We start from the raw sequence: 18,261 nt of genomic DNA, 5'->3' as shown, positions 1-18,261 counted from the left end.
TTCCTGTTTTAGGAATGGTGGAAAGCAGCAGACATAATTGGAGTGGACTGGATAAGCAAAGCGATATACAGAATTTAAATGAAGAGAGAATCTTAGCTTTACAGCTTTGTGGGTGGATAAAGAAAGGGACTGATGTGGACGTGGGGCCCTTTTTGAACTCCCTGGTACAAGAAAGGGAATGGGAGAGAGCTGCTGCGGTGGCATTGTTCAACTTGGATATTCGACGATCAATCCAAATCCTGAATGAAGGGGCATCTTCAGAAAAAGGTATTGGGTTATAGTCTAAGAGACTCATAGGTTCCTTCAAAGAAAAGATGCTGATAATTTTCAAAAATCTAATCAGTTAATATTTTTATGTAAATTTTTTGAAAGAGGCATTAGCATAGTACTGATTTGTAAACATTAGCCCATGCCTTTTGTTTATGCCTTGTTTAAGTCTGTGGAAAAGAAACTGTGGCCCTGGCCAGTGCGGTTCAGTTGTTTAGAATGTTGTCCCATGCCGAAAGGTAGTGGTTCGAGTCCCTGTTGGGGCATATGCCTGGGTTTCAGGTTCGGCCCCTGTCCAGACCCATGCAATCCCTGGTCTGGGCGCGAATGGGAGGCAACCAGCTGGTGCTTCTCTCTCGCATCAGTGTTTCTCTTTCTCCCTTCCTCTCTCTCTCTGTAAAGCAATGAAAAAATGTCCTTGGGTAAGTATAAAATATTTTTTTTAAAGAAAGGAAATGTATCTCAATTGTCATTTAAAGAACGCTCCGTGTGTCCATTTTCAAAGTTTTTTCTTTTAAAGATAGTTCACATACGTTTTAAAAATGTATTCTTGAAAATTAGGACTGCTTCATTTTGCAAGCATTTTTATAGTGAACATTTGAGTGTCTTTTATGTACTTTATTTTTTGAATAGTTACTGGTTGGCTTTTACAAAACTTTACACAATAGTTCTAGCTAGACTAATATAAATATAAAAATGATATTTTGATTTGCAAAAGTGCTTCTATTTTAGTCTGGTGATTTAAACATAGTTTCCATTTAATATTTTTTGGAAAGGAAAAAAAGTGATCTATGTTAAAGTTTTTACCCTTAACATTTTGCAAGAGAATACTCAGAAAAATAAATCTTAATCCGGAAATTCATTTTTTTTCTTATCAGGAATATATGACTTGAAAATACCTAACTCTATATAGCTACTGATTTTTAATTCACTTAGTAAATTATTTCTGAGTTCTTAGAATAGTGAATTCCTATTTTCTGGTCCATTTTGAAACCATTACATCTTTGTTGGACCATAGACAAAAACATAAAATTAACTGTAATATATCTACTTGCAGTCTAAAAGTTGAAAAAGCTAATGTTTTCTACAGATTGGCCTCTTTTATGTTCACTTTTCTTATATCTAAACCTTCCCCTTTTGAGACTGCAATAGAAGACGTGGTGATGGGAAAAAGAATTGATACTTAAGCCATTTATAATTATAATTTTGCTGCAACCTGAGAGCATGATTCTTGTTATGTGTATCTGGAATTTTTGATGTTAGATTTGAGCACTTGACTAACAATAGGAGAAAGTCTCTCTCTAATGATTTTAATAATTTGGTTAAGAACTGAAGGAAAGATTTCTCTGAATCCGGTATTCCTTTCCATTTGGAAATGTTCTAAGCAGGATTCAAAGAAGATATTCCTTTTTTTTTTTTTTTTTTTTTTGTATTCATTAAAGACTTTAATAGTAGGCAGAGAAGCAAGCGCAAAGTAACTGGGAAACATGGTTATGGAAATAAAGAACAAGGTTATTAAGGACATAAGGTGGGAAAGGGGAAAATGCTTTTTTATTTGGGAAAGAAAAAAAATGTTTAGAATCAAGAAACAGAAAGAAAGCTGCTATAATAAATGTAGAAAATACTTAAGAGTAAAAGTTAAAGGTTTAATATAGTTTTCTCTTTTGAAGTTAAACTTGTTAGAAGGCAAGGTAGCCATAGGGTGGACTTCTTGGTTAGCAGCTTATCAACACAGCGTATAAACTTTTAAGCATAAATGTTTAAAAGACTGTTAGTAACAAATGTTTTGTTGCAAGTGTGTCTAAATATAATTCAGTGGTAATACTCTGTTATTTTTGTCGTAGAAAAATTAGAAGTAATAAGGGTGCTAAAATAGTGGTTTTTAATTCCTTGTAGTTAAAGCATATGCATAAATATGTGCATTATATATTTAAGAATAGGAAAATAAAATCATTTTGAAAATTGCAGTCCCAAGATACTATAATAGTTACTATCAGTGTTTTAAAATATCTCAACTAATGTAAATGAACTTAATGGTAAAGTTGGCAGTGATTCTGGTAGGATGGCTTCACCTTTTTTCAGTTAGTTCCTGGGCAGTAACAGACCATATGAAAACCTACCTGGAATGAGCCCTTGAAGATTAAAAGGTACTTATCCTGCACAGGGCTTGCAGTATGGTCAAAAGTTTTATAAGAATGGAAATTTTTGCCTGTGATCCTTCTCAGATTTTCCAGTCTGTATCAAAACCCTTATTCTAGTAGGCTTATTTTTCTGGGGTAAAATTCACCTTCTGGTCTTTCTTTGTTTATAGTTTTAAGAGCTGGGAAGAAGGAGACATTAAGCTTTTGATCACTTTGGTTTAGCTGTCTGTCTTTAATATGCAGGTGATCTGAATCTCAATGTAGTAGCCATGGCTTTATCGGGTTATACCGATGAGAAGAACTCCCTTTGGAGAGAAATGTGCAGCACTCTACGACTGCAGTTAAACAACCCCTATCTGTGCGTCATGTTCGCATTTCTGACAAGCGAAGGAGGATCTTATGACGGGGTATTGGTAAGCTAATTTCCATTTCCTAAGGCTCTCTTTTTAAGGTAGGAGTTTTTATCTAACTTTGTTAAAATTTTCAGATGTCTGTTGCATAAAATATTGTTATAGTTCAGTGCATTTTCTGTTATTTAAAATAAAGTATCTTAAACATTTTTTGAGTGAACCTAGAGTCAAGTTAGCTGATACTTGATTTTAAAAGTAGTTTTAGTAATATAATTTACAGACATGGAATAAGATTTTACTGGTTAGCTTAAGAACTGAGCTCTAGAACCCTACAATCATCTAAACAAATATTTTAATGAAATACAGTTTTTAAAAGTGTATGTTTCTATTTTTGTGAAGTAAACCAGCGCATGATTGGGATGACCATGTCTTATCTGAATTAGTATTTGTCATTCTTAGACATGTTCTGTTTGGAAGATAAATTATATGCTCACACTACTTATAAGGGCTATTTCATACTTTTGTTATTTGGTCTTTTTTTTTGCTCTTTCTCTTCTGCGTTAACCACCTATGACCACAGTCGCCACATAGGTTCTTTATTACAGAGGTGGGAGAGAAAGAAAAGAGCGAGATTTGCTTATCAGTTTTGGTTACTGGGTTTTAAACTTCACATTGGCACCACAACTTTCTTTGCTCTGTTGGGCTTCAAGTTTCTAGCACTGAGAAGAACTTTCTAACATGGAAGTTATTTCTGTTTGACATTGTAGCATTTCTTACAAAATAAACATTGCTTGAATAATTGTTTTAAATGTTAGTCCCTAAGAATTTATAAAAACATGTATTTTATTGAGATATCTCAGTGAAAATTTTAATAAATGTTGTCAGTGACCATTTCGGAAACTCTTTAGTTTATATATTTTGTTCATTACTTTTAATAAATTGCTATTGAACTTTTCTGACAACTTCAAGAGAATACTGGAGCTCTTTTTGTTTTTACTATTAATACTCATTGTTAAATAGAAGACTTAATTGTTGTATCTTGAAGAAATAAAATGATACTTTCAGAAAGTGCTAGAGAACGATAAAGACTGAAAAAAGAAGTGGATTGTTCAAATTTTAAATTGATAGAGAATTGTATTTCATTGTATTTTAAATTAACTGACCTACTATAATAACCCTTCTTATACCTAAATTTGGGTTAATTAGATAGGGGTGTCTTATCTTGAGTAGGAAGTTCATATTTCCAAATTATTTCACCAGTGTACCTAATTATACTTTATAAATAATTATAATTAATGTTCTTTTTTAAAAAATCTTCACTCAAGGACATGCCCATTGATTTTAGAGAGAGGGGAAGGGAGGGAAAGAGAAACATCAATATGAGAGAGAAACATTGATTGGTTGCTGCTTGTACACGCCCCAGCCAAGGACCGAACCCACAATCTGGGCATGTGCTCTGATCAGGAATTGAACCTGTGACGTTTTGGTTAATGGGATGATGCTCCAACCAGCTGAGTCATACCAGTCTGGGCTTAATGTTCTTTTTAAAAAGTGTTAAGTTGCAATAATCTAGTGAACAGTACTGACTTGTGTTGCAGCCTCCCTAGGCAGGTTCCGTCTACCTGAGGTCCACTTGAGACTCAGGTAGACAGAAGAAAATGCGTGGAGCCATGGGGATGCTTGACATGCCTTTATTCGGGGAAGTCACACCAGCCATAAGCCCATGTCAAGGGAGTCTCACAGTCCACAAGCCTGTGTCTCTGTCAGCGCTGTCACACAGGCCACAGCCTGTGTCTATGTCAGCACCCCTACTCCCTCCCTCGCTCCCAATGAGAAGCCCTGCCTCCTTAAGTACTTGCACAAACAAAGCTGGCCTCAGGCCAGAAAGTGAGGTAACCTAGCATGAGCTGCGTGTGCAAGCCTACTCAAGGCCAAGGGGCAGTTTATCACACCCAGACTCAAGGCTATGAGAACACTGCTTTGTCAGAATCCTTCAAGGTTGCGAGAAGCTGTTCTCCCTAGTTACCCAAGCACCTGGGTGAGGAAGCCGGACTGCGTCCACCTCACCTACAGTTGGGAGATCAGGTCTGAGTTTTTTGCTCTGCCACAGTAACATTGCCTGGTCAGTTAACTTCTGGGGATTTTAGTTTCCTCAGCTTTAAAGGGGACCAATAATATTTATAACTTTTTCTAGATCAAAAATTTTAACACATGAAACTGAATGTAAAAGTTAAATCCAGCTTGTATCAGACATGTTCTCTGTTTAGGGCAGAACCCTAAAAAATATTTTATATTTGTGAAAACATACTGAGATAGGTATCAAGTGAAGTAGTCTTATGATTAATGGAGGAAAACTATAGTTCATGGAATGACTTTAATGAAAATAAGATTTTTTCCATCTTTAAACTATTTTTTATTTATCACAAAATTAATTGTACCTTTTGCATACATGGTAAACATTTTTTTCAGAATATTGTTTTACAGTATTGAAAATTACATACAAGTTTAAGTATTTGCCATGAGGCCTCTGAAAATACCAGCCACCTAACAGTATTTTACTATAGGCACAAAATTGTGTTTACTTATTTATAAAGGTAGGTTTTAAAACCATTCACTTTGTATTTAGAAACGTGTTGATTCTCTTTTTAAATTCTGTACTGGTATATTCATTCACTGGTAATTCACGGATTTCCTGCACGTCTTGGTTAATATAGCAGCCAAAGGAAGATTTCCTCTTAATCCCCAAATTAGTTTCTGTGATGAAAGGGTTACGTGGCATCGTAAGTTTGTTAACTGAGCATCATTGCTTATATTTTCTGTTGGAGTTATATAAGACTAAAGTAGGATTTTTTTTTAACTGAGTTGGTCAGTTTGGTATTTAAGAGGTAAATTTTTACTTTGTAAGGACAGTAACTTTCTTGAGAGTTAACATTAAGAAAAGCATCTTAGGTGAAATAAGTCAGATCGAGAAAGACAAATATATGATTGCACTTATATGTGGAATCTTTAAAAAACAAACAAAACAGAAACAGGCTCATACATATAGAGAACAAACTGATGGTTGCCAGATGAGAGGGGGTTGGGGAGCTAGGTGAAAAAGGTGAGGTGATTGAGGAAGTACAAATTGGCAGTTACAAAACAGCCATGGGAATGTTAAGTACAGCATAGGGAATATAGCCTATAATTTTGTAATAACTATGTGTGGTGTCAGGGGAATATTAGACTTATGGGGGATCACTTCATAAAGTGTATAAATGTCTAACCACTATGCTGTCCACCTGAAACTAATATAATACTGAATACCAGCTAAAATTGAAAAAAAATTTTTTTAATTCTTAAAAAGGTGTCTTAGGGGATTGATGACTTCTGCCAATATATGCACAATAACTTATTAATACCTTTGAAAATAAAATTATACATTATGTATTTAAAATACTTAGTCTTCAGCTCTGGCTGGTGTGGTTCAGTGGATTGAACACCAGCCTGCGAACCAAAGGGTCATCGGTTTGATTCCAAGTCAGGGCACATGCCTGGGTTGTGGGTCAGGTCCCGGTTGGGGGTGTGGGAGAGGCAACTGGTTGATAATTTCTCTCTCTTCCCCTCTCTCTATAAATAAATAAAATATTTACATTTTTTAAAAGATTTTATTTATTTATTTTTAGAGAGAGGGGAAAGGAGGAGAAAGAGAGGGAGAGAAACGTGAAAGTGTGGTTGCTTCTCACGCGCCCCCAACCGGAGACGTGGGCCGCAACCCAGGCAAGTGCCCAGACTGGGAATCAAACCGGCGACCCTCTGGTTTGCAGGCCAGCGCTCAATCCATTGAGCCACACCAGCCAGGGCTAGAAATAAATAAAATCTTAAAAAAAACACTTAGTCTTCAAAAATTTAAAACTCATAGCACGTACAAGTAACTCCTTGCTTTTTCTCTTTTCAGTATGAGAACAAAGTTGCTGTACGTGACAGAGTGGCATTTGCTTGTAAATTCCTTAGTGATAGTCAGGTAAGAACTCATAAAATTCTGTGTTTGAAGTGATGATTATTTACTGTCACTGGATTAAAAAACTGATTTTTATGTATAAATATGTGTGAGATATATATAAATTCTAAAAAGTTATCTTTTTATTAAATATTATAAATATGTATGATAACTAAATTTACTTATTAAATAATGTTAACTTTATATTTTAGTTTATTTCTGCCTTTGGGAGCGACATCAGTCGGTTGATAAAGATGTTAAACTCACCTCTTAGGAATGCTATAAAAGAATTCCTCTGCTTTCTTAAAAGATTTTATTTATTTATTTTTAGAGGGGAGAAAGAGGGAGAGAAACATCAATGTGTGGTTGCATCTTGTGTGCTCCCTCTCGGGGACCTGGCCTGCAACCCAAGCACGTCCCCTACACTGGGAATAGAACCAGTGACCCTTTGGTTCACAGGCCAGCGCTCAGTCCACTGAGCCACACCAGCTAGGGCTATTTTCTAAGATAATAAATAGGTCCTGAATACATATGCTAGATAAAAAAAAGTAACGCCCCTTTTTTATTACAAAATCTTTTACTACAAAATCATAAGCATGTAATTCTTTAACATAACAGTATCATACTCAAGCACACCATATGGCATTTAGGTAAAATGCTCAAATTAAAACTATAAATTATTACACCCATGTTATTACCCTATTAACCACACTCAAGCAGGTTAGTTACTTCTGCCAGACCTTTTATGTAGTGAGAGAGAAATGTATGTAAAATGACTAGCATTACAATGTGCTAAGTACTATAATAATGAAAAAGTGCTGGGGGAATATAGAGAAATCTTGGCAAGAGTTTGGGGTGAAATGAAGTCTGGGAAGACCTTATAAGAGATGTTTATTTTTCATAATCTTCAAGTTCTGTTTTAGCTCATTGTATGATTCTATTACAATACGTCCTGCTATAATAGACAGCAAGAACTTTGCAGAATAATGACAGTTTTCTTTAAATTGATAATAGTATAATAAAACATCTATAGTTATTTTATAGAATAATTATCAAACATATAAATGCCTTGCCTTTTTAAAAAACATTTTAAGTGATCATGAATGCTACATTGTAATTTATGTTAGGTGCAAAGACTTCTTTGAAATCATACATCTAGATTTTTGCCAGGGCTTTTGTTTTTAAATGTTTTCTATTAAGAACAAAATTGTTTCACATGTAGAAGTTTTGAAGCACAAGAGATATAGTGAAATGGATTGCTTCAGAAGAATCACTTTGAATTTTCCAGTTAAATAGATACATCGAAAAGTTGACCAATGAAATGAAAGAGGCTGGAAATTTGGAAGGAATTCTGCTTACAGGCCTTACTAAAGATGGAGTGGACTTAATGGAGAGTTATGTTGACAGGACTGGGGATGTCCAAACAGCAAGTTACTGCATGTTACAGGTTAGTGCCATGTGGCAGCAACTCAAAGAAAAAAAAAATCTTTAACCACCTTCTGTATTTTCTTCCCTCATTAAGTGGGTGTGCTCTTTGCTTACTTAGGATTTTTAGAAGGCATTTAGCTTTAACCTAATCAGTTGATCTGCAGAGGACTTGCTGCCTTATCTTTCTCTCCCTGTGCCTCCTTCATTGGGTTATCCAGTTTTCCTTTCACTTTAGGAAGCGTCAGTCTTGATTTTATCAAATGGAACAGAGAAACCTCTGTTTACTTTCTCCAAATCTACACCTTCCTCAAAAGAGGCAGAATGTTCCCCAATCTGAACTGTAGTCTCACTTAAAGTGCAGAAAGCAAGTTATACTACAACTTTCTTAACTCCTATTTCCTCTTTTTATTATCAGTGGACATCATTTAGGGTGACTGGTTTATCTAGTTTCTCTGTTTTTACCATCCAGTTGTTACAAACATATTCCTGGCAGAAGATCCCTTCTACTTTACTGTTGGAAATCTGGTGAAAATGTAGAGCATTTTGCTGAGATTTCCCATAGCCCTTCAGCTAATCTTTTCATGGTGTCCCCTTTTCTGTTTCATCCTTTTATACGAGAGCATGCTGTGTCCTGGGAAAAAATAATAGAATGCTCTCTCCTTCACCTTTCCTTATGAACAAATGTAGATATTGGTCCACAAACTGCAATGTAGATTTATCCTAAGATTTTAGGCTACTGCCCATGGAAGAAAAGGTGTCCTTCTGTATATGCATTATTTTTTTTCTTACTGAAATGGGATTATATCTATTAAATCAAACTGTGTATATATGGCTACAGAGTGCAAATGGGTTGGTAGCCCCATTTAACAAAATTTATAAAATATGCCTTAAATGCAGACAAGTATATAATTGAATCTTGGTTTGAAAAAAAATTCAGTCTGATATTCAGCTGCATTTCAATTGGGATCTTTCCCCCATTTATATTTCTATGGTCAAGAGTCTACTATCTTGCTATTTATTTTCCATTTTTTTCTTTTGTTTACTGTTCCTTTCCTGCCTTCTTTTGAATATTTCAATGTTTCACTCATCTAGTAGCTTTTAGCTATACCCCTTTTCATTATCTTTTTTCTTTTTTTTAACATTTCACTTCCTTATACTTCACAGTTCACACATCAGGCATTCTTCTCCACCCTTTCTCTTTCATACCTCACACCTCACACCTAACACTTTATGCTTTTTGCTTCATATATCATGTTTCACAAATGTTACAACAGTGTAATTCCATTTATACACCCCTTCCTTGTCCTATTGTCATATATTTCACCTCTGCATGTTGTGAACTCCAGCACAGTGTTAAACTTTTGCTTTGAACATTTAGTTGTCACTTCTGTAAATTATGTGAAGAACAAAAACATGAGATTTTTTATTTATTATTTACTATTCCAGGTATACTTTAGACAGATAGACCAAAATTTTATCTGGTATCATTTTCTTTTGGTCTTTCTCTTTGGCATTTTTTACAGTACAGTACTACTGGTGACATTCCTTTTTTTTTTTTTTTTTTTTTAGTTTTTAAATACACTTTAATAAACAGAAAATAGTAAAAGGGGGGATAAAGAAATAAAGGATACATGGGACAAATATCAAGATGTAGATATAATACATACATTATATATTTTTTTAAATTTTATTTTAATTTATTTTTTCAAATACATTTGTCTCTGCCTACACCCCACCACTTTCCCTTGCCCCCTCCCTCCTTTTAATTTTAACTGAAAATGTCCCTTTTGTTCTTTTCTTTCAGCACTTTATAGATTTGGTTTCAGTCTTCTGGCTTTCATTGTTTCTGTGAGAACTCAACTATTACTGTCTTTGTTTTCCCATGCAATTTTTTATTTTTCCCTTGGGCTGCTTTTGATTTTTAGCAGTTTAACTTTGATGCCTAATGTGGTTCTGTTTTTTCCTGCATATGGTTCACTGAGATTCTCGTAGTCAGGGTTTTCAATCACATTTGGGAAATTTTCAGGCATTATTTCTTTAAATATTTTTTTAGCCTCAGTCTCATTCTCTTCTTGAACTCTACTATACATATATTAAATCATTTAACAATATCCTATTGGTATCTAAGACTCTATTTCTTTTTCTTCCATTTTTATTTTTCCTATTCCTCAAATTGGATAAATTCTATTCATTTATTCATTGACTCTTCTGTTGTCTTCTTTCTGGTGTTAAGTTTTCCAGGGAATACATAATTTTAGTTACTGTACTTTTTAGTTCTGGAATCTCAATTGTTTTATAGTTTATATTTTTCAGCCGAGATCCCTGTTTATTCACTCATTAAAACACTATTTTCTTTGAGTCTTTGAACATATTTCTAGTAGCCTCATTGGATTCTGTCAGCTAACTCTGACATACAGACTTTTTTCAGTTTAGTTTCTGTTGACTGTCCTTTTCCTTGATGTTGAATTATATTCACCTGCTTATATGTCTAGGCTTTTTGTGTTTAATACTGCATGTTGTATACAGTACGTTATAAAGTTATGGGTCCTTTTACCTTTTTCTGAAGAATTTTGTTTAATGCTTTTGGAAGGTTAGTTACTTACTGCTCTCTCTGTCTCACATTTTGCTGCTGTGGAGCTGTGGAAAGCCCAGGGTATTCTGCAGGCTCTTCTAATACAGCCAGACCTGATCTGAACTGTTTACTCTGCAGGTTTTGTCAGAGCTTGATTTCAGGTGTTATAGGGGCAATCTAGAGAAAACTTACCAAACATGAATTCATCCGGTTCTTTCCTAGTTGATCCTTACTGCTATGGAAGGGGCAAGAGTGGTGGTATGAAGATTTAAAAAAAAAAACAAACCAGGGGTCCTATTCTTCTTTAGTACTTTGTTCTAGCTAAATTGGTCAAAATTAAGAATAGAGTAGTTGTTTGCTTTTTTAAAAAAACCCAAACTTGTCAACTAAGAGTTTTTCCGCACATTCCCTTGAAGCTAGATTAACTCTGGTTTGAAATTACTACCTGATTAATAGGTAAAAGATATGCTCTTTCTATTTTAATGGAATGTGTAAAAATAGACTGTCTTTATTAGTTGTTACAGATTTTTTCCTGTTTTCCGTAAGTAAGGTGCATGCTAAGTTCTAACATTTTAATGTTCCGTGTGGCTCCCAAATAGAACTGAGAAAACTGGGCTGCACATTGATGCCCATGGCTTCATTGGAGGTAGAGACTTACTCAACTTCCTTCATAAATTAAGGAAGATACACGTTGCACAGGGCTGTCAGCACTCTGAAAACCGAAGCAAGGGCGGCGAAATGTGGAATGTGACAGCTGCCGGGGAAAATTCAACTTTAGGGAAAGTCATACTGGCAAGAAATTAAAGTTATTAATGAGAAGAAATCTGAATTTAAGGAAAAAGAACATACTACTTTTTATTATGTCTTAGGGGCATAAGAACTAAGAACGTTCGCGCTTGGTGTTTCTAATTTTTAACATAATTAAATACATGTTTTAATTGAGGGCAAGAGAGAATAGGCAGCTTTAACTTTCAGATAAATAGATATAAAAAATAGCATCTCAGTTCACAGTACATTGCAAGATATGAAGAACCAGGCTGAGTATTATTTTAAATGCGATTTAGCAGCTTTGGTATGTATTTGGATTAGGTAGTAAACAGATTTTGTGAACCTAGGGGTTTTAATTGTTGGGGTAAAAGTATTTGTATCACTTTCTACTGCATTTATTCAACCAGAAGTTTGCTCTTGTTTGCTATTGGGTTTTTAAACTTTTCACGCTTCCCTGGCCAGTTCTAATTTCTTTATATTAGAAAATAAATAAACATATATATATATATATGTCATTAGTAGAACCCAGCTTAAAGTAAGTTAATGGAACTTCACCAATTATTTTATCTGTTTCCTCATTAGGAGTCAGCTTTTGGCAAAAAGGCAGCCTGTTTCTTTTGTATGACTCACACTGACACATGTTACCTAGAATCTTCTGGTTTAGCCAGGAAATTTTTAAACAACCGAAATAATTCATGTTTTCTTTTTAGGGTTCTCCTTTAGATGTTCTTAAAGATGAAAGAGTTCAGTACTGGATTGAGAATTACAGAAATTTATTAGATGCCTGGAGGTTTTGGCACAAACGAGCTGAATTTGATATTCACAGGAGTAAGTTGGATCCCAGTTCCAAGCCTTTAGCCCAGGTAAGTACATTGTTTTGGAGAGAGTCAAATAACATCTACCTAATAGTCTAGCCAAAAGTAGAAGTATTTATAGCATATTATATAGGGTACATTGAGAGTGCAATTTAATAAATTAGTATTAGTCATTCTTCTGCCTATATTGAGGATAGACATAGAGTTCCCATCTATGTCTATCCTGGACTGCACTTTGTCTTTGATCTTCCTGGGTTTTTTGGTCCTGCTACTTTCTAACAACCATCTCAGTGGCTCGAGCTTTAGTCCCAGATAGAGCAAACCACAGCAGGCCTAGAGGATCTTAGACAAAACTAAATCAATCCTAGGGCTCTCTGACGTTGTCCAGTATATTCTAAGCCCTTTCAGAATCTCAACTGTTCTGTGGTCTTATAAATTTCATTTGTATATTGTTTTTCTGCACTATTTATATGTAATAAGGGAGGATTTTTAATAGTATATACATATTTACCTATATGTCTGATTACACGTGGAAATTTTAAATTCTTTTACTTTAACATTAATTTAAAAAGCATGAGATCCGTTATAAATCGCACGACAAGGTCACTGTAAGTTCAGACGTTAAATATCAGGTATATTCTCAATGTGAGCACTGGATGGTGCTGTTTTCTTATTTTAGAAAGTTGAGAAACTAGTGCTTCGATTGTATTAAAACAATCTGAGTATTAGTAAAATAGAATTACATGATAATATTTGTTACTGATCTATATGGTAAGTGTGAAAGAGCCTAGGAGTTTAATTTTAAAGCAGAATGAACAGTTAGTATTGTTATTATTCTAAAGTTTTAACTGTTTGCCATTACAGGATCCTTAACTCCTTCTTATTTTAGGAAATGAGTGTTTTCTTTATAAGAAAATTTGTTCAGGAGATTGTATTATGGAACTTTGGATCAGAAGCCATATTGGGATATTTTTTAATGTCTTAAAGCTTTTATTTCTAAAATGTTGGTATTTAATATTACCAAGTCTTTATTGTTTCCAGAATGTTGGGATCTAATGTGAACTCTAAAGTCCTTATTATTTCTAAAATGTTGGGATCTAACAAGTTTTTCTGTGTATATCAGTGGCATTGGGAACAATATAACTAAACAAAGGTAACAGAAAAGTACTCAATGTAACTGCTAAGTGAAAATCTTAAGTGAGAATGAGTCAAACTTAACAGATAAATTATTTTATAATATAAAATGATGTTTAATTTTTTATATGAATATTTTATATGAATTTTTTAAAATGAATGTCCTTGAAAAAGAGGGGGGGGGTTAAAGGGTAGTTCCACAACAAAGAAATGAGAATGTAGTGGTGTTTAAAAATGTCATCTCAAGTCAAGTCACTGGTCTGTTTGCATTTGATAAATTTTTATACTAACTAGCATTGTAAAATTATTTCATGATTAGAAAGTACCTGTGGATATTTGTATAAAAGTATGAAATAAATTTTTTTATAAAAAAAATAATGTTTAAAAATTAATTTGTTAGGATCAAATTTTGAATTTATTTTATTTATGAAGTTTGCAATATATTTCGGTTTCTTTTACTTGTTTTATAGGTGTTTGTCAGTTGCAATTTCTGTGGCAAGTCCATCTCCTACAGTTGCTCAACTGTGCCGCATCAGGGCAGAGGCTTCAGTCAGTATGGTGTCAGCGGCTCGCCCACGAAATCTAAAGTCACGAGTTGCCCTGGCTGCCGAAAACCCCTTCCTCGATGTGCACTGTGTCTCATTAATATGGGAACACCTGTTTCTAGTTGTCCCGGTATGCCAATTCTATAGTCTACTCTTCTGAGCTAAAGTTGTTCCTCCATAACTGAATTAATATTGTAAATAAAAGACATACTAGCTTGATTTTATATTATTTCCAAGAGCAAGCCACTTGCTGGCTTTTGTTCCCGATAGTTTATAAAATCCGTACATTAAAAGTAAAATGTTTAAATATGATAATCTTAGGTACTACCTCACAAATTCCAACCAATTTGAAGTAAGAGCTTAAATATTAAGTAATCTTATCATTTTCTTACCACTTTTTCTGAGGGGAGTTCCCTCAAGTATTATATTTAAATGTCATGTGCCCTCATCTATTAAAACTACTTTGTATACATAAAGAAGTTTTGATAGTCTCAAAACATTTTCACATTTCCTTTTATTTCATCTTCAAAATCTATGGTGAAATGCGTAGAGAAAGTATTAACTTAGAAGTTAGATTTCTTTACTTGTAGGTTTTGGTGCTGTTTCTGCTATATTTGTCAGTTACCTAGCAAATATTATACATGTTTAGAAATGTTAGGATTATTCTTTACTGCTTACAGTAAGCATATAGGAAAAAATTAAATTAAGAACAATAGGTAATTGAATATAATGTATCCAGTGGCTGGAAATATTCTAGCTATTTATATAACTTGATTATGATACTATGGCAAAAATTTCAGTTAAAAACATTTGAATATTTGGCATAATGGTCTAATGAATAACGAATAAAGAACTGGACATGGTATCAGAATGACTCAGAGTTCTGACATTCAGTCTGTGGCATTGAGAGTTACTTAACCCTGCTTCCTATAAAGTGTTGGACTGGGAGATTCTTTCTAGTTATGAAATTTTGTAATTTTATTCTGCAGCTGATTCATATAAGTAGTCTGCTTTATTGTTACATTAACATCTGTGAAAGAGGTTTGCAGGTATCATTAGCTGAGTAATTATTTTTCCATATAGATGTCTTTTTAAAAACAAATATGTAAGGCAATGTGTAATGTTTTCAAATGCACTTACTTGTTAGTTTCAATTTAAATTTTAATCAAGGATTTCCATTTTATACATTGCATATTGTTCACTTTTTTATAGCCCTGATATTAATAAATAGAAAATAAAAATATGTTTATGAGCTATATCACAGATAAGAATGTATATATCATGTACTGTGATAAATCAAAACATCAACCAGTCTTCTATCCTGGTTAAGATAACCTTGTCTATACTGGTGGTTTTGATCATTTCTCCCTGCCTAGTCTCACCTCTTTCCTCCTCCCCAGAGGTAACCACTATTCTAAATTGTGTGTTATTCATTCTCTAGTATGTCTGTATGGTTTTACTACAAGTTTAGTTTTGTCTCTGTTTTAAATTTAATACAGTGAACCATATGGAATATGTCCTTTGGCTTGCCTCTTTTGCTTAACATTGGGGTTTGTTTTTTAATTTATTCTTTTGGTGTCAAATATGCTGATGAATGTAGCTCTAGTTTATTTGTTTTTCAGTATAATTTAGTATTTCATTCATGACTGAAATACTAAATACATTCAGCACAGTTTTTTCACTCTTGGACATTTTGGTTGTTTCCAGGTTTTCACTACTGTGAACATTGCTGCTATGAACATTTCTGCATATATTTCCTTTTAGCATGTACTAAGTTCCTCTTAATGTGTTTCCCTATAAGTAGAATTGCTAAATCATACTGTTGCTAATGTTTTACTTTGGATTTTTATATTCTGTTCAGGAGAGAGATTGGCCTATAACCTTCCTTTCTTACATTATTTTTGCCTGGTTTTGTTAGCAAAGTTATACCAACCTCATAAATTGCCTTGGGAAATTTCCCCTCATTTCCTGTTCTCTGAAAAAGTGTGTATAGATAAAAAATTACCTGCAGACTGGGGTTGGTATTTTCTTTGTGGGAAGAGTTTAAACTACCAGTTATTTCTCTAAAATTGTTAATTCATATTGCTTCTTAATGGTTTTAATACTTTATATTTTTCAAAGTTTTATTAGCTATTAAAAATGTAAGGAAACTCGGTATTTTTTCACTCTAACTAGATTCTAGCATTAAAGTTACTATTTCAATATGATTCAAAATTTGAATAAACTTTGAATAAAATACTGTGTTATAGTTATTGAAGATCATTTTCTTTAACCCATAGGAGGATCCAAATCAGATGAAAAAGTAGACTTGAGCAAGGACAAAAAACTAGCTCAATTTAACAACTGGTTTACATGGTGTCACAATTGCAGGCATGGTGGGCATGCTGGACATATGCTTAGTTGGTTCAGGTAATTGACACATTTCTTCTTTAATAGGCTTGAAGGTAGAGGAGATGAAGCAGATGACCTTTTAAATACCTCAGGCTTATACAGCAAAAGGATGAATTTCTTCTTTTCTGTCACTTGAGTTAACAAAGGTGGTGACACTTCTGTTATTAGGTATCCTATGTAACTTTAAACTATAAAATTAAACATACAAGAAATAGTTTTAAAATGATGTGTAGGTTAAGTGCTTAAATAGCATTATTTAACTTTATTTGCGGAAAGGATATGTTTATCGTTTTCCACAACTAACTGAATAGCCTATCATATATAATATATAGTATCGTCTAAATCAGCTTGTTATATAGTAAGCAAGCACTTCATACAGTGGAGACTCTCAAGACCATATTTAACTTTTATGCTGTGCAGTGCTAGTGGCCCCATACTTCTATACAACTTCTTGCTGTAGCTTTTGTACCCAGTTCATCACATGGACTTTAAACTGAGCCTATCCAATACCTTCAAAACTGTAAATGGGGGGGGGGGGAGTGTAGGGGGGTGTGTGTGTGTGTATATTTTTAAAAATTTTATTTATTTGTTTTTAGAGAGAGGGGAAGGGAGGGAGAGAGAGAGGGAAACATCCATGTGTGGTTGCCTCTCATGCACCCCCTACTGGGGACTTGCTCACAACTCAGGCATGTGCCCTGACTGGGAATTGAACCAGTGACCCTTTGGTTCGCAGGCAGGTACTCAATCCACTGAGCCACACCAGCCAGGGCTGTTATATATTTATAAAGTAAAGCTATTCAATTTTTCAGTAACTTCCTCCCCATGTTCAGCTTGGCAGTCATTCCTAATTTAATGCTTTTAATGTTTTTTTCTTTGAGTTTCAATTGCTATATTGTTCCAAGTGCCATTTTGAAAAATTGCATTATAGATATAGATATATAAATAAATAAATGTACATATGTATTCATAAATGTATATATTTATACATATAATTTAGATTTTTAACTGTTACTTGACCTATTTTTTTTTTTTAGGGATCATGCAGAGTGTCCCGTGTCTGCATGCACGTGTAAATGTATGCAGTTGGATACGACAGGGAACTTGGTACCTGCAGAGAGTGTCCAGCCATAAATGTTATCACCTAAAGAGAAACCTTCAAGTGTGGAGCTTTCTAATAGATGTCCTGCATAGCTCAGAAACATACCTCAGAACAAGTCACTCATGACTTTCCTGTAATGGGAAAATAAATCATTCTATCATATCAGCAATTTGATGTTTGAGTGATTTTGATGTGCTTCAGAGACAAGTGCTGCTGAAATGGCTGTCAGAATGCGGGATGAATGCTGTGGAGTAGGTCAAAAAAGTTCCTTTTGGAAGAACTCGCTAGGGTTTTGTTGAAAGAATAAACACTGAGTAAGCAGGGTATCTGGAATAGCCAAGAACAGACCTTGAACCTAGGTCTTCCAAACTGAACGTGGATATCTATCAGTAAAATCAGTACACTTTGAAAATAGAATAAAATGACCAATTCAGTGACTCAGATGACAGTTGAAGCTCATTCTTGCTTAGATTCCTTTAAGATAAAATTAAAACTATGGATTTTTACTTTTAGAATTGGAGAGCTTCTATCCCGCACTGGAGAAAAAATTTTGTCAAGGTATGGTTGATATATGTATATATTTTAAGGAGTCTTTCTCCTCGTACACTTTCATTTTAAGGTAATAAATCTTTTGGCATAGACCCATTATTATCTTCCTAGAAAAGCCAAAATTGAGAATGTATCTTACAAACTTCCTCTTCTGAAGAGAAAAATAAGTATCACTTAAGGGGAATATGTTATAAAATTTTCAGTTGCAATGTTTTGCTTTTTAGTG

General features: G+C 34.1%; 1 protein-coding gene across 1 annotated transcript in view; it reads left to right on the top strand.

Moving 5' to 3' along the window:
• MIOS (meiosis regulator for oocyte development) overlaps positions 1–17,646 on the top strand; it is a 28,979-nt gene extending 11,333 nt beyond the window's left edge. Inside the window, exons 6-13 of the mRNA XM_054563923.1 lie at positions 13–267; positions 2,652–2,821; positions 6,693–6,758; positions 8,023–8,181; positions 12,213–12,365; positions 13,922–14,126; positions 16,276–16,405; positions 17,422–17,646. Coding sequence (XP_054419898.1) covers positions 13–267; positions 2,652–2,821; positions 6,693–6,758; positions 8,023–8,181; positions 12,213–12,365; positions 13,922–14,126; positions 16,276–16,405; positions 17,422–17,518 — 1,235 coding nt within the window. The 3' untranslated portion in view covers positions 17,519–17,646. The remainder of the gene's footprint in view (positions 1–12; positions 268–2,651; positions 2,822–6,692; positions 6,759–8,022; positions 8,182–12,212; positions 12,366–13,921; positions 14,127–16,275; positions 16,406–17,421) is intronic.
• The last annotated feature ends 615 nt before the right edge of the window (positions 17,647–18,261 follow it).

The sequence above is a fragment of the Pteronotus mesoamericanus genome, unplaced genomic scaffold, assembly GCF_021234165.1.
Source record: "Pteronotus mesoamericanus isolate MK-2021 breed Mesoamerican mustached bat unplaced genomic scaffold, CSHL_Meso_final scaffold_85, whole genome shotgun sequence".
Classification (NCBI taxonomy): Eukaryota; Metazoa; Chordata; class Mammalia; order Chiroptera; family Mormoopidae; genus Pteronotus; species Pteronotus mesoamericanus.
The sequence above is the reverse complement of the archived record's forward strand: the minus strand, read 5'-3'. Positions and strand labels throughout refer to the sequence as shown.